Source organism: Rhinolophus ferrumequinum, chromosome 14, assembly GCF_004115265.2.
Source record: "Rhinolophus ferrumequinum isolate MPI-CBG mRhiFer1 chromosome 14, mRhiFer1_v1.p, whole genome shotgun sequence".
NCBI classification, from domain to species: domain Eukaryota; kingdom Metazoa; phylum Chordata; class Mammalia; order Chiroptera; family Rhinolophidae; genus Rhinolophus; species Rhinolophus ferrumequinum.
The window spans coordinates 19578489-19602810 of record NC_046297.1 but is presented as its reverse complement, the minus strand read 5'-3'; the positions used below and the strand labels follow the sequence as shown (position 1 = coordinate 19602810).

Sequence of the window (24322 nt, the reverse complement as noted above, 5' to 3'; positions counted from 1 at the left end):
ACCAAGACTGAACGTGCCCAGAGCCACATGTGGGGAGCACCTGAGGCTCTGAAGGCCTGTTGGAACCTTCAGATGAGGTGTCCCTAATGTTGTGCCATCTCTGGGACGGTTCTGACCATTGGACCAAGATGATAACCTTAACAGGTTTGTGACTGCACTGGTATGTTCTTACAACAATGCCACCGGCTTGCTTTAACTCCAGTCTAAGGGCCTCCAAAGACGCCTCGTTAATGAGTTTCAGAAGTGTTGGAGTTTACATGTAGCACCAGGTCTTCTGGCCATCTGTACGCAGCCAGAGTGAGTTTATCAGAAGTGGCAGCATCAACAGCAGCTAATGTTTACCGAACACTCTGCTCCAGGCAGTCCGGTTGGTGTTTTACACACTTTCTATCATTTAGAACCCTATAAAGGAAATAGTATAATTGTTTCCACTTTGCACATGAGAAAACTGAAGCACAGAGACGAAACTTGCCTATTCTCTGATCCCTCTGTGGAACCCCATGCCTGGGATGCTCTTATTTGGGCCCATTCTACACCAGAGCTGCTGGAAAAATCCATGTAGATAATTCAAATGACTCGACAGCACTCAATTTCTGCTGTGGCCTTGACCGAATAGCTGCATGTGTTGGCATAGAAAGCCTCTGGTGCTTTCTTGAAGAATTGAAAATAAACTAATTAAAAGTTTTAAAATACGTAAACATTATGTTTCATGAACATATGATTTTAATAATTTGCTTCCACGTGTCTTGTAAAGATTATCTTTGGTACTACTTCAACTAGTGGTTGTTAAACCAGTTTGTCGGTTTCTTCATGGTGGGCATCTAGATTTTGGTCAAAGTGTAAAATTTATCTTTGCCTTAACTGAGATAAATTACTTATAGCTCTACTTGGTCAGGGAGAACACTGACGAGAACAGGTCACGTGAAGCAGCAAGCACAAATGCAGCTAAATTAGAGGATGTAGGAGCAAGAAGTGAGCCAAAGTCAAAGAAAAAGAGCAGCGACTGGAATATCACAATATGTGACTTTAGGGGTACCTGAGAGAGTGCCCACAGCCAGGTTCAATGGCACAGAGGATGTGGAAAATTCCTTTTTCAATTTTCTGAAACTGGGTTTTTAAGGCATTGACCTATTAATTTCTTCAAGTACAGTGTCAGAAATTCTAGAATATTTGCTTGTACATGTGAACCAGAAAGGTCAAGAGCGACTGACTGAAAATCTGGTGTGAAGAATATATTTTCTCTTTCATGCTATTCTCTCTAAATGTTTTATTTTTCAAGTAGAACTCTTTTTTCCCAAACCCCAAACTCATGAAGTCAGGAACTCTGCCTCCTTGTACACTGCTGATGTCAGATTTGTGAGATAAGGGACTGATAGAAGGCTGGCCGTTTAGAAGCCTGCACACTCTTCACCTAAAATAGAGCTTTTCAAGCTCCGTGAAACAGCAACACTAGAATTTGTTACAATATAAGAATCTTAATAATGATGATAATAACCCGAGTGGGGCAGAAACTGCTTTAGTTCATCGAAACGTTTGTATGTGGATGTTTGGCTCACTCTTTCAGGCTGAGCTAAATCCCCTGGGTTCTGTCCAACGCCCTGAGACCACGGTTGCCCATCCTTAATGACTTCTGATTTGGCAACTCCTTTCCTAACTTATGAGCATGACTTGCCCTACTAGTACAGCTAACCCTTGAACAACACTGGTTTGAACTGTGCGGGTCCACTTACACGTGGATGTTTTTTTTCCCAATAAATACGGACAGTACTCTAAACATATCTTTTCTTCCTTATGGTTTTCTTAATAACATTTATTTTCTCTATCTCACTTTATGGTAAGAATTATATTATATACAAATACATGTTAATGACTGTTTATGCTATTGTGAGATTTCTGGTTAACAGTAGGCTATTAGTAGTTAAGTTTTGGGGAAGTCAAAAGTTACATGTGGATTTTCGACTGGGCGGGGGTCAGCGCCCCTAACCAACATGTTCAAGGGTCAACGGAACATTGAAATAGTGGAGAAAACAAACATTTTATCACTTGACACTTTTAATATACTCAAGTTGCCATCCAGCCAAAATGGTTCAGGTATACCTCAGTTTTGAAAAGTGACATTTTCTATTAAGATTGCTAAGATGGAACTGGTTAAAATCGTGTTCACTATCTGCTCTAGTTTTGTACTTTGGAAATTACTTTGCTGTGCCTTTTTGTCATTAAACTAATAGAGTTATTGTGGATCCTGGAGCGTGTAATAAATCGACACCGTTAGATTTTAAATTTGATGTCTGTAATAACCCTGGTTGCTTTTATCCTCAGGACCTCTTTGTATTATAGAATTTACCATTTAACCAAATCAATGGATACCCCTGAATCTTTGGACAGAGAAAAATTTTAGAGGTGATCGAGCTCCTCGTTTTAGAGAAAAGAGGAGAAGTATGTAACTTCTTGTCCCACATCTTGTTGTTAGTTCTACAATTAGCATCTAAATCTTGGGATTCCATTTCCATCTTCTTTCTAACACAGTAAGCTACAAAAATGACCATTTAATGAGTTGATTTCATTGCCATTACTGATAGTCAAACATATTGTAAGAGGTTACCTGGAATACAGACACCAATTGTTTGGTGCTAAATAAATTAACAATTATTTTGTTTCAAAAGTGTATTGATAAAATTTAAGCACTGAATAAATCTGAGGTATGCAATCAATTATCTGAATATTCCTGAACATTTGACATTACAGATTTATATGGATACACATACCTGTAGGGTATTAGCTTTTGCTCAAATTTGTCTAATTTTTCAAATGGGGGAAGAAATCATCTATGTTGGCATTTGACAGCAGGAAACACATAAGGTGATTATATTTTAACTAGTTTCTATCATATATATTTAAATGTCAATACGTTATGAGATGGCCTAATATGTAGTTATTCTGATGTAAGTCGGTTTGGGAGTGAAATAAAATGGTAAAGAAAAAAAATTCATTAAAGAGGGTAACAGACTGTACCAGATGGTTCTCAGAGTCAACCAAATCTCTTTTTGGAAGACTCTCAAGACCCTAAGAACTGGCTTTTTTAAAAAGGAGAATATTTCTGTATATAATGTAAAAGAAAGGTTTCTTGATTTTGTTTTAGATGTAAATGTATTCCGTATTTGAATATACGGCATTCCAGTTTCCATTTAAAGATAAGGAGTGAAGTTGTCTCTTCCCACCCCATAAAATGCAATTATGGAGAAAAGAGCTTTTGACTGAATTATTTGACGTAGAAAATCTTAAACAACCTCTTTCAGGGAAAAGGAGCTCTAACATCGGGTAACATAATGCTCAGGTTGCTACAGACACAAACACACATTATTAATATTGTGTTGTTTTCATTTTCTTTCCCTTGACAAAGATCACAAATAAATATCCAACATCCTAGAACACACATGCCTAATTCCACAAGCTGTTACAATGAAGTCCTTTGAATTATTATTAAATGCTTGAACATTAAAAAATTCATCAGCAAGGAGAGAGAGGTACTTTCTATTTGTGGTGTTCTGAATTTAAACACAACCGCTAAGAATGGCTGATTGTCCCCAAGGAAGCACCGCTGACAGCCATCAGCAGGTCTGTGCAAATGGTGTATGGAAAAGGTAATAAGAGGATTCAGGAGTATATTTCAACCCATATAATAAAGTAATTGTGAAAGGTAATTGCAGTCTGGTTCCATACCATATTAGGGTAAGAATGAGATGGTAAGAAAATATGAGATTCACGAATTATTTTGTAAGCAATTTCCACACCGACTGTGTCCCAGAACATGCAGTATTTGTCAGAAAAATAATGTTTTAAATGCACAGTGATGTTTACCTTTTAAAATCCATCATGGTGAACCTGAACAAAATGAACATTGATAATTTTTTTCATTTAAAAATATTCTGAACTTATAAACAACTTCAATATAAAAATGGCATTGAATATTAAGCAACTGATTTTCAGCCCATTAAAAACATTTTAAAAATTTGAACAGAATCCTCATTCTGTATTTTTAATGAAATTTAGTTCAAATTTCCAAAGATTTAAATTTTGCACGATTAGAATTTCAATTTTTAAAAATTCATTCCTTTGGCTACTTTATAAACAATCACTATTGGCTTAAGTTACAAGTTACCGTATCCCATAGGCTATCAGTTGCTCTTACAGCAAGACTTGAGAAAGCGCAAGGAATGCTGCTTCTATCTCAGCCATATCATCTAGACTAAAAAAAAAGGCAAAGGAGCAGAGAAGGTAAACGCATGAAAGAACACAGGGATATTCAAAGCTTATTATGAATAGTATTTAGGTAAAATATTAAAAGTTGTCCGTTGGAGTCTCAGTTCACCCATCTTCTATTAATAAGATTATTTATATCACATCTAAGATTATTACCTCTGTAAGTGTGCACATTTCTTTTCCTTTTTCTATCCCTACCACTTAACACAGTTTCTGGTGCATAGATAACTGCTCAAAAAATATTTCATGAATAAATTAACGAATATTGCAAATGTCACACTGCTGGAAGTGGGAATCTATAACAACCCTGTGACATGGACTCTAAAACCCAAGGAGAAATCATCTATGGAATCAATATAAGGAATCTGCTTCTATTTCCATTAATTTGTGTTCCATTTTTATGGGACCTTGTGAATAAATGTATCTAAGCTTCAGACATATACGTAGTTCATCCCCCTGGCCTGCTATTTCAGATGAAACTTCAAAAGATGTTATAGATGGGAACAAGCTCCTTGATTTGGTAAAGAAAAATCTAAAATGCTCATCTGCCTTAATGGCATTTCTAGAACAAAACACATACTTTTGCCATTGAAAGGGAATATCCATTATTTACTCAAGCCTGTCTGTTTACAAAGAATTCATTTCAAAAAAGGGGTTAAATCTTAAATGAGACAGAGGAAAAACCAACCAACCCTGATTTAATGGTGTGCTATAGACATCGAGTAGATTGCCATTGTTAGGAAACCTTGCATACCCACACCTAAAATCTATCCATCCATCCTGCATATCCAGAACTACTGTTTTTCCAAGAGAGTTCAGTCCACTGAAGTGTGTGCTAATGATGATGGAGAAGTAGGTGAAAATGGCTGCCCAGAAACAGAAGCCATTGTGGGCAGGTGCGTATGTAGGTAGGAAAGCACTAGTAAAAGGTCATCTAAGAAAATAAGTTTAGAGATATCTTGAAAATAATGTCAATCATCTTACAAATTATGTCCGCTGTGGTGGGAAAGAAGGGAGGCAGTGATAGAAGGAAGGAAGGTCAGAGGGAGGGCGTAATCTAAGCTGGAACATTTTGTTATGTCCTATACCTGCTCCTACCTCATCTTCAACCATCACCATAATTACTCAGTTTCTTCATGATCCTTTCCTTTTCTTGGATTTTTCCAAATTCTTTTCAGGTTAGGTTATATGCTGATGGCTTACCAATATCGTTCTACTCTTGACTACCTTCTTCCATGACAGAGCATCTTCAGATTTTGCCAGTAACTATGAGATTTTTCTCTTCCATCTTCACATTGGATATGTGACTTCCTCCCTCTTCGCCACTCTCTTTCGTTAAGCATAATGTCACTACACCCATGACATCAATTATTATCGAGCCCTAGCTACTTAGTCTCCCATTTTAGGACTAAGATCAAGTACTTTGATGTTAATATAGAAAAATATAGGGGAAAAAAGGCCTCACAATTGTTACATTTTGTTGACCAAAACCAGTAAGTGCGAGAGTCACAGCTTGAACCCAGGCCTTTTGACTCCAAATGTGTGTCCTTTTCACCATATTTATCATGGACTCTGTACTTTTGTTAATGCATCTAAGAGGCCATTAGGTTTTGTTTTTCTTTTTATAGCATCTTTATTGAGATATAATTTACATACCATGAAATTCTTTCTGATCAAAAATACGGAATTAGTGAAAGTCAGGGAAAGAATACGAATGAACAAATGTTCCATTCTCTGTGGAAGAACATGACCTAACTAAATTTCTGCAAGGTCTCCAATCTATTTCTTAACAATAAAGACAAAAGACCATTATGTTATTTCATGTCTGTCAAACTCATACCCATAAAAGCAAAATAATATGCCAAGGCAGTAGAACTCTAGAATTCGTCAACTATCTTCCTAGAACACAGAGTTGCCTCAATTGTCAGTGATTTAAAGTATCAAATTTTATTAAAACAGACATGGATGTATTATAAATATATAAAATCCACATATTTCTTAAAGATGAAACATCAGACTTCTGGGACCTATGTAAACTGCAGAGGCACTTCTGGTTTCTCCTGCAGCCCCTGGGGGGTAAATTCATTAAGGCACTTTCGTAGAAAAATTTGAGCACTGTGCTATGAGGATATCTGAAGATTGTGAAATACCTCCCAAACTGCTGATAAGACACTTGTAAATGTGTTTGGACACTTAATGTATTCCCCAAATTTACTAATAATACTATGTGTATTTAGCACTGAATAAGAAATTTCAGGAAAGCAATTACTAATAACTTTGGATGTTAAACTCAGCAGGTGTACTTCTAAGACTGTACCAAAGCATTAATATTCATTGCTAATGACTGGGCTTATCAATTAAAAACAAAATTTTCAGGTAGACAACAACACTCTAGTGTGCTTTAAGAAGTTAGATTTTAATATAATGCAACCTTCTGGCTCAAGCATAAACCCTCTAAAAGTTTATCATTTGAGAAGTTATCAAAAAACAAATACCCGATCATTCACTTTATCATGGAATTCCCCCAGGTATTCTTCTCTGGTACATTCTTATTAGGCCTGATCATTACAATAAGCAATTTGAATCCCACCCCAACTTCTCCCAACCTGTGCTCTGCAATGGCAAGGTTACCTTCCTAAAACACAGGCCTGATGTTTGCATTCTCTTTGTTCCTAAGCTGTTCCTGGTTCTCTTCTTGAGTTTTTCTTCTCTTCCGGTGAGTCCCTCCTTCTTCATTATGTCCTGTTTCTCACTACAGATACTTCAGGCACCACCTCAGATTACTTTTCAGATAGCCCACGATATCTCACCACCACATTATTTCCTCATTTTATGACTTCTGCAGTCTTTTACTAGAATAATTAGTAAATAATTAATTTTTTACTCATGAATAATTAGTCTTCATATGTCTCTCAGATATCATAATTCTGTCACTCTGTTTCCATTTTGGCTTTGACTGTGAGAAAACTAGAGACAAACCTAATGTTTAATCAGGGTGATAATACTCACACTAGGACATACGTGTCTCAGTTTCCTGGCTATAACATCCTGCGTTACTACTACTAACATTAGTCTTACTGTATGTGTTGCTTCTTTCTTTAAGTTGCCTCAAGTGATTCTGAAGAAAGGTAGGAAGTCTAAAAAATAACTCAAAAATAGGACTAATTTCCCCCTCCTGTTACCCCATTTTTAAGGCCAACTGAAATGCCATTTCCTCCAGGAAGCAACCTGGATTCTCCCACTTCAATTCATTACTTCTCCTTCTGTTTCCCATAGTACTTTGATCACATTCTTAATATCACATCAATTATACCACAGCTGTGTTATGGTTATTTGTATCCCTTTCTTGATTAGCCATGTGGAGGCAGGGTCCACAGTTTACTCATCTCTGTGCCTCTCACACCCCAACCCCCATCCAGCCCTTAACACTCAACATAGGGCTTTGCATGCAGTGTTCGGTAAATTGGTGTTCAGTAAATGCTTTCAATTTCTAAAAATGAATTAAATGTGCCTTATAACAAAGCCCAAAGCTTCTTTAGAAGTGCATTCCAAATAAAAAACTCTACTTCTTAAGCTAAAATATTTTCATTTCATCCCTGTGCAAATATTTATATGGGGACTGCATTAGAGCTACCTGAAAATAAGAAGTTATAATGGAAACAGTGACACAGCCTTAAGTGAGTCGACTGAAATAGGAACTACTTTAATACTTTTACTGAAATGTTCTCTGCTTGATAAAGTTCATTACCAGAATATCATCTTTAAAAGTGAAATGCATTCAGCTGAGCACTTTTTTTCATTTTGTAAATAGATTTTTCCTTGCTTGAGCTCTCAGTATAAAGTACAAAATAGTCTTCCATAACATTAGAAAAATGTCACCTCATACATAAAGCTAAATTTTTGGAATAAAATAGATTTTTCTTCTTTAGCATTTTAAAGGTACAGTAGTGCCTTCATATAGCAATCACTCTGAACTGCGTACCAAATTAAGGGCTGAAGCATCAGCCTGCAATTGGTTAGGTTCTAAAACGTGTTGAGATAACATATTAGAACCCAGAACAAAGTTAATTCTGGTGGGATATCCTAAAAGCTATAAAGTCACCATCTTTTCAACATCACCCTACTTATTACTCTGGTTGTATTTTAAATGACCTTGGCACTAATCTTTTTCTCACCTATTCAAAATGACATAGAAAAGTAGCTATATGCTAAATTTACAACCCAAGTGCCAAATTTTCACATCACATCAAATGAAAAACTATACATAGCATACTCATTACAATTTTTTTTCTTTTACATTAAAAAGTTCTCCACCAGTCTGGGGCTATTGTAGCCAAAGTTACCTCACAAAGTAAGTTTTACCCTACTTTGAAAATTTGACATGTACTGGGTTTAGACATCTGAATAAGATAAATAGTATATCACCATCATTACATCTTGGCCAAGAAGTGGTAGCAGAAATTAATCTTTGACCTTTAAGTTTTCAGCAGAGGAGTCATTTTTCCAAGAAATGTACATTCATATATTTATTAACGTCATTTTACAAAAAGCACTGTATTTTTAACCAAAATTCAGGTAAAATTTTTAACCAAAATTCAGATAGAATTTTATGAACCTTCCACATCTCAGAAATATATCCTTTCTATTCTACCTACCCACCCCCAGACCTTTCCTAAATATTGCAGGTTATAGAAAGGCAATTGACCTCAGTCAGTTTTTTCCGCTGGCTTATATATTTTTTTTCTTTCTTTTCAAAGTACTCTTTAGGGAAAAAAAGAAAAAGAAAGATAAACACACTTCATATAACAAGTGCCATAAGAAATATATGTTCTGGCAGACTTTTCCTAACTTGTAACTGAAAAGAATTTACATCATCCAAGTATAAGTGCAAAGAGTAAAAGAAAGAAATCTCAAAATGGATTTTTGTTCCACTTTCAAACTCCAAGGCTAAGGGAACACAAGTGTTTCACTTCAGAAATGAATAACGAATGACTTCAGTACACATACACCTTTCTCTTTTGGAAAAATTGCACATAAAAGAGCATTTTTTGGCACGGCTGACCTGCAGAGATATGGAGCTAAGCGGAGTCATGAATTCACTCACTCTGATATGCACACATGATACGCAATTAAAATCTCCATTCACATTCCTGCCGGGTTGTCAATCATGAGGAAAGCCTTTTTGACAACATTCAGCGAAGCGTACCAACTAACCGCTCAACAGGAACTTAAACAGTAACAGCTTTTGTTACTAGCAAGAACGTATTTTTTACCAAGGTTGGGTTCAGTTTCTAAGAAATCATTATGCTCTGAATTTGGGGGCCTTTCATTAAAAATGAAAATGTGTCAGAAAGATTTTGTATGGCAAGCTATGTGATGTAATATCTAGAAAATATGAGATATATAAAAAATTCTAGCCTTTTCATCTGAGCGAATCTTTATAACTTTTCCCCTTTAGAACAATGAACAATGATCTCATAAAGCAGTTTACTGGGAGGAAACGTGACATCTCTAATTAATTCTGAAGTTTTTCACTAGGATTTTAAAACTTGTAAAATAAATCGGGACTCTAATCTCACTTGAAAAGTGACTGACCAGTTTATAAACCAATGGGAAAGTGACTTTTTTAATCGTAGAAAGAATATTTAGCATGTCAGAAATCTTGCATGCATCAAACCTTTCAATTTATGGAGCTCCACAGAAAATATTATGCACATAAATTCTTTCCACATGAACCAAGAAGGTACTCTGCTCATAACTTAGTTTCTGTTGAACATCTAATCAAAGACTGTGCCCTTCATAATAGCACATTAGTGTGCTTTAAAGTCATAAATCCTTAAAAGCAGGGCCCAGTAAAATTGAATATAGGAGGCTTGTTAATCTGCTGCTGTGTCTGTTTTGAACAACTAACCTTGGATTACAAATTTGAAACAAGTTAATACTATCAGATATTGAAATATTTGTCTTCTTCCTTATCATGCTCTGTAACTGAGAGAGCAGATGCATTCTGACCATTAGCAGTCATGACAAATTGCCTTGCTAATGAACGTTACACACTGAAAGTGCCATAACTGATTAAACTACAATTTCCCACTACCAGATAGAGAGAGAGCTGGGGACTCCAGCAGTGGGCAACTCTGACATTCTGCCAACAGGCCTTCAGGGCACAGTGTGATATTTAGAAAAACACTCTAAATTCCATATGAACATCTTCTAAAAGCCTATGTGTATACAACAGGTTTTTAAAGAACATTAGATAAAACAGCTTAGGTTGTAGCTGATGAGCCATGAAAAATGGATGTGTTTTAACTATGTGGTATCCTTGCAAGTGTGTGTTGCAGAATATGCTCTCTGTGGGTTTCTCTCTTTCTCTCTCTCACTCTCTCTTCTTCCCTTTCCCCGCCCCCAAAACATTGCGTGTGCTTTGCATTTCACATAAAATCTTTCTTTTGTCAGTTCCTTTGTTGGTGCAAAATTGGCAGCAGTTCAAATTCAAAGTACTCCTATTCATTTACTGACCAATGTCATTCTAGTTCACATCAGCCAGAGAGCTAAGCTCTAAAAAACATAAAAGATTTGCTTCACCACTGACGAATAATGTGTACATTTTTACAGAGCTTAAACCTGAATGCTTTCCCTGAAACTAACAATACAGTATATCTTATCATTCCTTTTTCACAAGCAGGCAGCTGCTGAAACGCTTGCCACTTCAAAATATCAATTGCTTGCCAGAGTTTTCCTCAACACACCCTGTCAAACTCATGTATATTGTGCAGTGAAAATGGTACAGGGCTGAAAGCTAGAAATTGTGTCAAATTCTGCTGTAAGAGTATGATGTGCAAAGAACAATGTATGACAACCATAGAGACTACAAACAATGGCACTGGAGCCAGGGACTTCGTAGATCACAACAGCGCCTGTACATATTTTATTGTAGGCATTATATATTTAAAGCATGACAAATGTACCATTGTACATTATTTGCTGCACAAATAGAAGCTCCTCCCTCTAGTTTGCCTTTTGCATTTCTCTTGATGATGGAAACACAGTTGAGTTTCATTTCTTTTTCTTCTCTTCAAACATTTAAGGTTCTCAGATCATAAAGGAAGAAGACACACACGCAGACAAGGTTATCAAAATGACTAACAGAAAACAGAAGAGAATAACACAAGATGAGAAAATGAGATCTTGTTCACTTAACACTTTGCCTTCTCTCTGAGGACACAAAAGCAAGGATTATCCTAAACACTGACCAAGGGTGTCAAGAGAACTATACTATCACTATGCCTATAAATTGTCCACCTAATTTTAATGCAGATAAGTGCTGGCTTATTGATTTGCACGATTTTCTAGCAAAATAGAAATCCCACGTGAATATGTTCTTTGTGTGCAGAAAATATGGTTCAAAAGCTTTTATTACTGTTTTTCTATGCCAAAAGAACAATTAAGCAAATAATATTTCACTACTGTATCAGGTTTATAAACTAACACCAATTCCTGTCTGTTTGGATTTTAAATATCACTTCCCATTTCCCGATCCGCTCTGTTTACTTTAAATGATTCTGGTTATTGAAAAGTTGTGTTTCTTCCAAATGTCTCCTTAAGTAACATGCAAAATCTGAAAACATTTTCACTTTGGAATGCACCTACTTAATTATAAAGGGGTTCATGGCTATAACAGCCCTACACTAATTCAGTCAACGACTGTGGAAATGGAAACATGTGTATGGGAGAAAATTAGTTGGGATATACATTCATGTCCTCCGTGACTTAGCTTAGATTACAAAATATCACACGAGTAGCTTTGAGTGGCAATAACTGACTCTGAGGCTAAGGAAAATGAACAGATATGCTTTTAAGGTGTTAATAAATATTTTGGAAAGAGAATACGTGGTTTAGGTGCGGAAGGGTGCTGACCTTTGGTGTGTTGATTAGTGGGACAATGATGCATTATTAACACACAGCAGCTGTACCTGAACTGCTGCCATGAATATAATAGCCTTTTATAGCCATCAGGGGAGTGAGGTAGGAGGCCTTTATTAACCACTAGACAAGATTAGCACATTATGTGAACTTTAGTAGGCAAATTATCTCTTATTGAAATATAATGTTGCTTAAAACTAATTGTAAACATGATTCTTAAAACTTCCCAGTGAACAACTCAATGTTTTACTACCATTCAGCTCATTATTGTCTAGTAATTGACGAAAACATGTTGTATTGTGGGACGTAGGTACAGAAGCTGCATCTTAAAAGGCACACTGTGCGGTCACTAAAGGCTGACTTTAAAATGAATTGGCATTCCAAGTTCAGGGATATTAGCATACATGCAAACTTTCTCTCTCTAATTAAGTAAAACTGTTCATGAACTAGAAAAGCTGCTTTGGAATTTTTTTTCCTCTTGATTTCCTAAGCAGTTCTTAAAAGATTAGTTTTGCAGTAAATTTTTGAGAGTTACCTTGAAAAATAACAGCATAATTTATTTCAAAAAAGCTTAATTTGGGGAGAGAAAAGATTATCCCATTAGCCTTAGTAACTGAACATAGCGCAGAGTCCATTATGAACAGTCTTTTATGCCCTGGCAGAAAGTCATTAACATAAAATAAATCATTAGCTTTGATATTAAGCTTCTACTATCTGCAAGTTCCTATGATTAATGTTCATGACTGCATCTGCCAAATAATAAAATATACTTTTTGTTGAAAGGTTATCCTGCCTCTTTATTATTAACATTTCTCTTTATACAATTGTTACTGGCATTTTAGGCTGAGGAATATTGGCATCGAAAAGAAGAACTGGGTTTTACAATGGTATAAAGATGCCAATGCATATAACACTTTACCCATCATTTTTTAAATTAACCATTTAATTGTTAACAGACTTAAGGAAATCAGGTGGTGCACAGATACACTTTCAATGTAATTGGACTATCTTTTAGACCCAGTTGGTTCGTTCCTTAATTAATCTTGCACGTTATGTTTCGCATCTCTGACCCATATATCAGAGGGAAGTACAGAGGGGCAAGCTTGCTTCCCCAAAGTCAGGAACAAGAAGGCATTTCCCTCTGGAGCAGATATTCTCAACTTTTATCTTCTTCCACTGCAAAACAGGCAACAGCTCCCATCAGTAGCCTCTCTCATTAGGTGCACTGGCACTCAATGTGGAGAGGGAACAAGAGGCCCCCTGGGGGGGGCTTATCAATATCTGAGGGAGGGAGATTACAGACTGTACCTACACATATCCCATTTTCCCAAGTTCACCTTTGACCTTCTAGAAAGGTTATCCCTTTCACTCCCTTGCTGAAAGTATCACAAGTCTACCACTTTGGAAAACACATTTATTCCCCTTGGGTAGCAGAAATAGAAGAAATGGGCTGAAAATACAGTATTTTTCTAAGGTCTACCATTGTTTGAATTTTTGAACATCTTTCACCACAGGATTTCAAAATAATCTACCTCTGTTGACTCCTTAATTCTCATAAGGCTTCCTTGATACAAATAGAAATTATTTTCTCTAGTGGATACATAGAATATTGGGACACAGGTGGATTAAGGTTTTAGTGTCGGAACTTTTATCAGACATAGAAGGAAGTCAGGCTTCTCAAAAGAATGAGGAGGGAATCCTATCCTTTCAGTTATATTTATTTTGCCTAGCGAGTAAGTCAACACAGGTTTAAGGGCCCTCAGTTTTTATCTCAAATCTTTAACAAAACAGAGTCTTTTCTTCAGAGAGTCCTATGGTTTTCCTCAGAAAGATCTAGTTCTTTGGTCTTATTAGGTTATAATATGCCCAATTCAAGCCCTAGTATCGTGAAAAGCGTCTTCTCTTGTAAAATATAGCTAAGTTTCTTTCAAAAAAGTGGGAATGAGGCATTCCTACTAGTCAGTATGATTTCTTTCGCTGTTGTTGTACACATTGACAGATTCTGCCATTTATAATAATAAATTCTCATACATTTATGAGAATATATCCAGAAATATATCCAGGACCTTGAGAAATACATAAACAGAACCGTGCGCGCACATGTGCGCATGCACACACACACACACACACACACACACACATTTTTCTGACTAAGTCACCCTTAGATAGGGGCTTAAAGATTTAACTGAAAGGTATTTTATGCAGAAGCTGACATTGTCATTACTATGGGTCAGACATGTATAATTTGTAAGTCTACATAGCAACTCAAAACACTTTATATTTTCTTGGCCACCAGGAACGCTTCTTATCAACCAACCACAGCCTTAGTTTAAGTAGGTGTCTTTTCAAGAAAGTTTCATAAAAGCACGTAACTCAGGAATAAAAAACAATCAATACCTGACTAAAGCAAAACATTTAAAACCCCAAAGGGAAAAATGAACAAACAGAAAAAGTACTAATAGTGACACTCGTTTCATGACGTTTGGTTTCATAAATACATATCAATAATGGTTTTTCATGAGTAAAATAGGAATCTAAAGATAGTTTTTAAAAGTTAACTTTAAAATCATTAACCAAGTAAGACAAACTTGCCACAGCTCAAGCGAAAGAGGTTTGGGGAAACATGGTACGACCTGTCAGGAAAGAGGAGGGGGTTTCTTTCTGGCACTGTCCTCTCTCTGGTCTTTTCAACATCAACATCCAAGCACAAAGTAGTATAATGTCCCCATTTTCAAGTGAATGTTTTAGGGAGACACATGTTATAACCAGGAAAAGCTCATTCAGGTTAATGTGAATTCCATACTTCAAAGTATTATGGAAGAACTGCTATAACTAACAGTTTGTTGGCACTTCCATTATAAACCACATTTCTAAGCGGTTTATAACTCAACTGATTTTAATGAGCAATTTGTTCTTCGGGATGAAACTTGGCATATATGGCTTAAAACAAAAAAGTCTCGAATTCATTAGGGCAGATGTTAGCTGTACCATCTTGGAGCTCTAGTTCCTAACCGACAGTTCATTTAACACAAGTCACTATCTCCTGCTGGTCCTATCAACCAATGGAGACCACAGATACCTGACTCTGAAAAGTACACCTTCAAAGAAAAAGATCCATTGACAATATACCAATAACACCAAAGTGGAAGTAAAGGAAAGAAAGTATCTTTAAAATTTGTAAAAGTAAACATTCCCATATTTAAATTTTGCTTAAATCCAACTGAAACAAACAAGGCAGTATTCAGACATTTAGATGGAATACTTCTTGCAGTCGAGAACTATAGTTCTACATGGAAGAACACAGAAGCTTCTTACAAGGAAGAATCACAGTTACAACTCTTGGGGCCACAGTATTTATTAACTATAGGTTACTACAATCTTGTTTTCTTCTCAAGACATAAATTTTGGATTCTTGAATTTGATTGTATGCAATATAAGTTTTATTTTAAACAATTGATAATATTTTTAAAATTTAATTAACAGCATTTAATCAAGTCATGATAATTACACTTTATTTTTATTGAGATGTAAGTATTCTACGTTATGACTTCCCAGAACCCTTGAGATTCACATTCAGATAGCTAAAATGTAAGATAACAAGTTATCCAAATTTGATTAATTAAATAAGTTCTGAATCTCCACTATTCGCATTTTAGTTATCTATGCACATTCTGATGAGAACACAGAGGCATGTCAACCCATTTACTTACTGTAAGTACAACGCACCTAACTTACTGTATGTCAACTAAAGATCAGGAGATCACAGTCCCGCTTTCACACGATTTTAGTATCTAAATAAAGATTTCCCACTGATAAAGGATGTTCGCAGAGCTGTTTCCAAGCTCTAAGTACATTGTATATAAAATGTGGTGGGAGGGGAGGAAATTATGAGAGCTTAAATATCTGCCATAGTTATTTTTCCTCTCCGCAGCCTATCTATGTTTTCTTGATCTATTATTGTACGACCCTATGTAATTCGTTCAGATGGGGGAGTGGGGGACAGGAGAACAGCCTAATTCAGGATTTTTCCAAAGTGGGTATGGGCCTGAGGACTACCAGATCCCAATGTCCTCAACCAGAAATAAGGTCAGGTACAGGAAGAAGAACGGATATGTTAACATGATTATGATAACAACTGATGGTGAGCAGAAAAGGGAGTGTGGCAGCCAAGATAAACACCATGGTGAGTCAAGTACCTAAGGAGAGGGAGGGGAGTTCAGATTAGAAAGTACAGACTTCCCAGGTTCAGATTAAGATTGGAAAGGAGAAAAGCAAGGGGAAGGGTTGTTCCATTGCGGGTGTTTGAGGAGGGAAGGAAGAGGCACCAGACACAGATAAGCCTCCAGTTGAGGGCAGGCTTCCATCAGGACAGGGAGGATCACCAGTCCTTGAGAAATATCCCCAGGGTCTTTTCAACTTTCTAGTATCCTAACCAAATATTGGAAAGCACTAGAATAAATTATCCATCATAGCTAAATAAGATTTTTCTCCAGTTCCCTACGGTATCCCTCTCTTGAATTGAGCCCATGACACAAAAGTATGACTACAAGAAATAGTACTCCACACAAAAACCAACATTTGATACCAAGTTCAGGTACCAAAAAAGCCACTGTTAGATTTGGGACTTTCCCTGCTTCTCCCTGGTTCAAGAGCCTTACTGCTTTCCTCTGTTCTTAAGCCCGTTGCAAGCACATCATTAAAAAATGAAATAAAATTAAATTTAAAAATAAATCTATAATAAGCAGTCAATTAGATAATATGTAAATATCAGTTTAATTTTTCTAAGCAAAATGTCAAAGTGTTCCTTAACATCATCATTCAGTAACTTTTACAATATACGATAAAACTGTGAGAATATTAAACCATGTTGTGAAGAACATTAGATCTCTCCAAAGTTCATTACTATAATTTTTGCATAGACATTTAAAATTGGAATTTGCGATGCTGAAATATACCACAAAGTCAAGATAGCTATATTTGAGGTTTTTGTATGATATCTGATTTAGTGGCCAAAACTATGATTGCTTGGTTTATGCTCTTTCTTACCTATAAATTTAGTTAAAACATATTTATAGACCTGAACACTTATGAAAGATGCCAGGGGAGTTTTGATTATACTAATGTCCAAACTATCAACTATGAATTTCCCAAAGTCCTAGAAGTTGTGGAGGTAGATAGGGAACTTACCAAGCATGATGCTCTAAATTGCTTATAACCCTTCCCTTCCTCCCCCACCTCCTCCTTTTTCCTACATTTATTAATTAAAGTAGAAATAATGACTCCATCCAAATGTACTTGCAAATCCTGTATTTTAGATGTGATGAGTTTTGCCACATGAAAGTACACTACATAATGCTCTAAATAGGACATAAGCTCAAAAGAGATTTTGCAGAGATGATTAATCAATCTTGTTTTTCTCAAAAGTTATCAGATGTCTAATGTTAGCCCTGACATTTTAGTGCAGAGGTCATCACAAGTAAGTCCTTCCTCAGATGTTTACATGAAAAGATGATACACTGTCCTACCTCATTTCAATGACAAAAGCCCAATCAATATTCCAAATGCCCATTATTCTTTACTCTGTATACATCCAGGCTTAAGCATGGGTTGTGTTTTGGACTTCCCTGTGTCTAAATCAACCGAAGAAAGATTCAGAACCTGATATTCCACAAAAGCAACCACTGAGAACAGTAAAGACCATTATTTCCTCTCCCACTGCTGGCAGAGGTCAGCATCCCTGTCATTAGCCATGTCATAACATAATTGTATTACTACTCCTTACGTGGGCAGATACTGAGCAATAACCGAACACATCACATCATTGTAAAAATGAAAAAGTGCCATTCCTTTGTCCCAATTTAGCATAAAAACAGTGAAAACAATCTTCAGAAATGACAGTGCACTAAGAAACTGAAAGGAACTGTTATTACCCTGTAGGCATATATTTAAACTGATGTTCTGACATCCTAAACTAGAACAAAAATGTGACTATATTTTACTACTGAACTCCAATTGTGAGCTCCTGTAATCCAATTTCTTTTGGTAACATTCAGTTCAATTAAGGGATACAATGTTACTTAAAATAGTCTTAATTAGATGAAACTTGACAGTGGTACCCATCTCTCAATGTGTGAAATATAACCACGCTTTAAGTTGCAAGAGGTGAAGACTGTATCGTCCAGCCAACATGCTCTTGTCCAGTCTATGAGCTATACTGCATTTCACAGGCTGACCTATAGACAGCAACATGCCATGGGTCGTGGCTGTTTGTGTAAGAGATGCCTCACACAGTTGCCACAACTAACATCATTTGCATTGTTCTTACTTTTCTCCCGCAATGGGCTGTTTGAAAATGGAGGCCAGTATGCACAGTAATGTGTTCCTAACGTAATGTGCTTTTACAATACAGCAATTCTAGATTAAAGTGTTGCCCCCAAATTCTTCCTACGGAGACTATTAACTGAAAAATGTAAGTGGTGTTTTGGCAATCTATAGAGGACCAATGCTAGAAAGTGTCAGCAGAGTGAAACCACCACATTTGAGTTTAGAAAAGCTTCAGGAAGAAGATATTCATTTTTTCCATTAGGGTCTCCTCTGACATTGGAAAAATGGCATTGGGAAAACTCGAAGTACAACTGCATGATACTGGTTCCTCTGGGATTTAGCAGTCCAACTTTAACTAGCAACGTGTTGACAGTTTTAAAATAAAGATAATTAGTAATTTATGATCTTATCACCCTATTAAAAACAAATAACCTGACAAAGTGACTGTTTCTTGTAATAACCTATATATTCATTGCACCTCTGAAAGAGTCAAGGTTTACATTGCAATCTTGTCTCTTTTAAGGAAGTCTGCTACAACTTGTTTTTACTAAATGTACATACAGATTTCTTATTCCATCTTTTCCAAACTTCTGCTCATATCTCATATCCCTGCAAATCCACTTGAGTCATTGCAAAAATGAATGGTAGTTGACTACATTTGAAACAATTAAAAATATGGAGCTGCACAGAAATTTTATACCAATGGTAATCATGACGGAGTTGGAAATTCTAGTGCTTGGGCTTTCTGGGGCCTAGAAAACTTACTCAGGACATTTAATATAATCAGGACTTAGTGACAAATGTATTTGATGGATTGCTACACAGAAAAGAGCAGGAGAAGCCATCCTGGGAGAAACATTTCCATGAAATCTCTTCCTACTATGAGAATTACATCTTATGACTTTACATCTTTAAAAATCCATTATTCCCTGGATAAGTTAAATAGAAGACTTGCAACTAGTCTATAGAAAGGGTTAGCTAATTTGCATTTAAAAAGAACTGTTTGCTCCTCATACACCGGGTGACTTAAAAGGAACTTCAGTGAGCTGCTGGTAAATAAATTCTGAAGACTTTCTCAATTAATTTATTCAATTCACAGCACAACCCACTAAAATTATTTAAGCACTTAATTGGAACATGATTTAATATATTGAAGTAATTCTTGATTTTCCAAAGCATTTAACTTTGAAATTAAATCTGACCCTAGTAGCACAAGAATGACAAGTGAAACCTGTATCCAAGTCATTACCTTCTTTGGGGAGCCTAAAATCACTGATAAATTTAATGAGATGTGTCCAGTTTTATTGCCAAAATGATTCTGACCTTTTGGTTCTGTTACTACCGCAGAATAGGTATGTCTTTACTATCCAAGATAGATCTGCTACTTTATTACTATCAGTAATAGTGTTATAAGCAAAATAAAATGTTACAAACACAAAATACTTGCTTATAAAGGCAAAACAAATTTTAGGGGAAAAAAAGGACTATGTTACCAACTAAGAATGAAACTTAAGCACACAAACTTCTCTTGCCAAAGTTACCCGCGCCTTCCAACTTGCCCCAGCTGAAGGTCTCCCTTGTATGATGAAAAGCCTTTCTGCCTTGCCCAAGATTAGATTTCCCTCGTTTCGAACTTGACTAAACACCATCGGCACACACATCCCTGCCACTGAGTCTCACTGTGCGCAGCATCGAGAAGCTTCTCCAAGGAGTGATATCTGTGGTTCGCTTAACTAACTGCGTGTGTGCGTGTGTGTGTGCGTGTGTGTGTCTGTGTCCCGACTGACCAAGTCTCGGGGCGCGCGTGGATAGCGTGGTGGAGAGCCCCAGGGCTGGGGACGCAGCGCACTAAATACCTCTGTATCATGTAAAAAGCTGCTTGATGATGACTCGCCATCAGCAAATGTTAGGTGTCCCCAAAGATTCATCCAGAGGAACTCACTGAGGGGCCGACATGGAACTACTTGCAGGGGCTGTATCAGGCAGGTTTACCACCAAGAGGGAGCTGGGCGTCAAAACCGCTCGCCCGGCGTTTCAGAGAACTCAATTCTCCCCGCCGACGGCCACCTGGCTGAACAGCTTAGACTCGTCCAATCACCCCGAAGCGGGGATGGCCGTGGCCCTACAGCTGCTCTAAGAAGGCCAGTCCCAGCGCGTCCTCCCTTTCGGTGCTGAGAGTTCCAGAAGCCCCGAGATAACCCCCTCCTTAAGCAGCCCTTGACTGCCCTATCCTTGGGACAAGCGGAGCTATGCAGTAGCTCCGGCTGGCGCCCCCACCACGGTCCCCTGCGGCCTTGCCACCTGGGGTCATGGGGCTGTGGGTATAGCTCAGCCTGGGACTCTGCTCCAGCCCCGAGCCGAGTGCGAGAGCTTTGGACGTGAACGCGACTCGCTCGCCCGGCTTCCAACAAACTTGCAATTTCCGCGCGCACCCCCTTAGCGGGAGCTGTCCCCCAGACCCGGCTTCCCCGCTGCTCCTCGGCCGGCAGACCGGCATCCGAACACCCGGCTCCGCTGTCCAAACGGGTTTAGTAAAAGAAAACACTGGTGGAGCAATTTTTCCCGGCGGGGGTCGGAGGCGTCTCCCGGGTCCCTGCACCCCGACTCCCTGCTGCTCCCCTGGCAACTAATCCCGCTCAGGAAAGCGGTGCCACGAGCCCCCGCTGCCCGCGAGAGGGAGGAAGGGAGAAGGGGAAACTGGAAAATAAACTGAATCCTCTCACTCTCTGCCTCCGTTCTCGGACCCCAGACACACCCCCAAAGTATTCCGTGGTTTTCCTTTTTTTTTTTTTAAACGCCCCCCGGCAAGCCTAGGCAGGGATCCTTAGTCGCGAACAGCAGGAAGGAAAGAACCCGAGCAAATCGTGTCACTTTCCGCACAATCGCGGTGTTTGGCAAACCCCGGGAACCTCTCCACAATATTTGCTACCCAAGCGCACGCAGGGCTGCAGCAGGCTGCGAGCCGAGCGCGTCCGGGACCGGCCCTAGCCGACCGGCCCGGCTGCCGAGCTGACCGGGCCGCCGCCGCCCCCCTCCCGGGATCAAGCAGGGAGAACACCGTGGAAACAAAAGCAGAGCGTTCACCTTGTTGCAATAGTAGGGGTCCAGGCAGGGAGAAGGTCCCAGACAGGGAGCGTCGGGCGCAGCGGCGGGCTGGGCTGGAGGTGGATAAAATCTTACGTCCATTTCACTCTCACATCAAGCAACTCCTTTTCTTTTCCTTTTTTAAAAAAGTGTTCAGCAAAACAAGCTTAGACGGAACAGAGAGAGGTGTCTGGACTCAGGAGTAAAAGAAACACCTTCCTTCCCTCACATCCGTTTGTGGTTTGTTTAAGAAGAGGAGAAAAAAAAAATAAGAAAAAAAAAGAGGGGGGAAAAGCGCTCAACTCTCCCCCAAGCCGCGGCGCGCACCCGTCGGCGCCGAGCGCGCAGCCTGCTCCGCCGCCGCCTCCCGGCCCCTCCGCCGCCGCCGCCGCCGCCGCCGCCGCCGGGCAGGTAACTTCATGCGCTCATTGTCCCCCCGCCCGCCCTCCCCATCCCCGCCTCCCGCGCCCCTCGCCGCCCGGCACTGGCGCTCGCGCTCGGGCTCTAGGTACTGGGCGTTTTATTGGAGTCTCTGAGTTTCTCTGCTTTTAGTTTATTTTCTCCACCTTGGAGGCCTGGGATGGGGGGAGGAATAAAGAGGGGCACAGGGCGGGAGGAGGGGTGAGAGCCCCGGGCCGGGCGGGGTACGCTGCGCCGCAGGACGCGGGCTGTTTGCGGCCCAATGGCTGCTGCTCCGGCTGGGGGCTGGAGGAGGGAGGAGCAGAGAGGCAGGAGAAAAGGGCGGCCGGGCCGGGACGTGGAGGCAGGACCCCGGGGAGTCTCCGCTGTGCCCTAGCCGCGTTCCTCCAAGCCGGCGCGTCGCACACAAAGGGGCTGGGGAACCTGAATCACCCGCGGCTGCGGGGCACGGTGGGGAGCGCACAGCAAGGGGGCGCTGTGGCGCACCCCGCCCCTCAGACCCGCCCCCGGGCCCTCCTTTACCCCACCCCTCTCCCACCGCCCTCTCAGCGCCTGTCCGCACCGGGTCTCTGCGCCCGCATCCCTACTCCCAATCCCTGGGGAGGTGACTGCTCCACGCAGCACTGCTCCTGGGGGCCGGTAGCCCGCAAGGAGCGCGAATTCTCTGTGCGCAGTGAGTGGGCTACTGTCCCAGGGACCCGAACAGACCTCAGGGTGTGGATGGGCTGTAAGAGTTGCCCCACTTCTGTTGCTTGCTCCCACCTCCTACCCTCACTTTCCGGCGATCAGTCCCCAACCGGAGGGTTGCAGAGGCGAAGGCTGACTTAAGAACTCGCTAAAGACCACACAGGGTTTATTCAAAGGATAATAAGGAACAGTGATCAGCACACAGGATCGGGCTAGAGGGCAAACACGTGGCTTGCTAGTTGCCCTTTGTGGGATTCTTGTCTTAATAGTTGGAAGCCCAGTAATGTTCCCGGAGGTCTACGGAAGACCTGAATCAGCCTCCCCATTTCTCAGGTTGGTAAGTGGGATGAGGAAATCGTCGATCGTATTTTCTCGTCTTACCTCTCAAACCCGGAAACTTGGAACTTCGTGTCTCCTAGTGGTTGAAAAAGTTTGGAGCATCTTGGACGCTGTCCAACAGATTTATTTCCGTGGCTCTGTCCTTGGTGGAAAGTCCAAGCCGGAGTGGATAATATTTACTTTCCCAGGAGGGAGCAGCCCCGCGCACTAGGGCCCAAGACCCTACAAAGGAGCCTGAAGCACTTCACCTGTTGCACTTATTTCTGGCGCTATGAGGATACTAATAACATTTTGCCACCCTGCACAACCTTCTAGTTCACATTAATTACCAACTACTCTGCAACTTTCCCACAGCTGTGTTGCTTCCTCTGCAACTGAGAGCATCAGTCACTTACAAGCAGCGAGATCTGGAAGAAAATCTATAAAAATAGTATAAGAAATAATCAAATTAACATGATTGTGCATCTAAACATGGCTCCCTTAGGAATCTTTTGTTTAGCATTGCTTTCTACTCCTTACATCATTTTTCTCTTAAGCCATTGTTTTCTTTCTTCACTTTTCTGTAAGTAGCAAAAATCTAGCTTTCTTCCTATTTCAAGATTGACATGGTGGAGACTAGTGTAGGGAGAGAGAGCAGTAAGAAAAAAAAAATCCTCTCCACTGGATTCAGAAGAACCTCCATATTTACAGATATTTCAAGGCACAAAATAAAAATAAGAAACAGAAAACACATTCTTCCTCCTCTGAATAAAGGTCTTTATAATAAAATTTAAATGAAGTTTTGTGGTTTGTAACACCAATGTTCAAAATTTCAATTGTAGATGCTACAATGTGCCTATACGCGTTTCCTTCCAGGATTAAAAACAAAACTCTTAGGTTTAAATTAAATATTTCTAAGCTTCAATTTTTGTCATCGATCTAGCATTTATTACTAACATTTTACATCAGAATTTGATTTTTAAAAACGTCCTTAGGATTCATCATTGCTTTCAATTTGATGGCCCTGTGAACAAGATGAAATGATTCAGGGCAGATACAATATCACTATCAACACCTTGACACCTGGGGGAAGATAATGATGTCTCCACTTGGCTCTACAGACTTACCGCTTTCCTCTGTCTTGAAGGAAAATCCAAACGCATGGGAGCCATGTATTCCTCTACTTAATCAAGGGCCTGTTTTCTTCCATGTACAGTGCTTGGAATTAAAGTGACATGTTTGTGTATGGCATGGTGTGATGGGTGGGAATGTGAGCTGTTGATTTAAAAAGCTATTAACTCCAATC

General features: G+C 39.3%; 1 protein-coding gene across 2 annotated transcripts in view; it reads right to left on the bottom strand.

The window, feature by feature from the left end:
• TOX (thymocyte selection associated high mobility group box) overlaps window positions 1-21970 on the bottom strand; it is a 296755-nt gene extending 274785 nt beyond the window's left edge. Inside the window, exon 1 of one of the 2 annotated variants that reach the window (XM_033125689.1) lies at window positions 21592-21970. In XM_033125689.1, the coding sequence (XP_032981580.1) occupies window positions 21592-21693 (102 nt within the window). In that variant the 5' untranslated portion in view covers window positions 21694-21970. The remainder of the gene's footprint in view (window positions 1-21591) is intronic. The other variant, XM_033125688.1, reaches the window with a different exon arrangement.
• Window positions 21971-24322: the final 2352 nt, after the last annotated feature.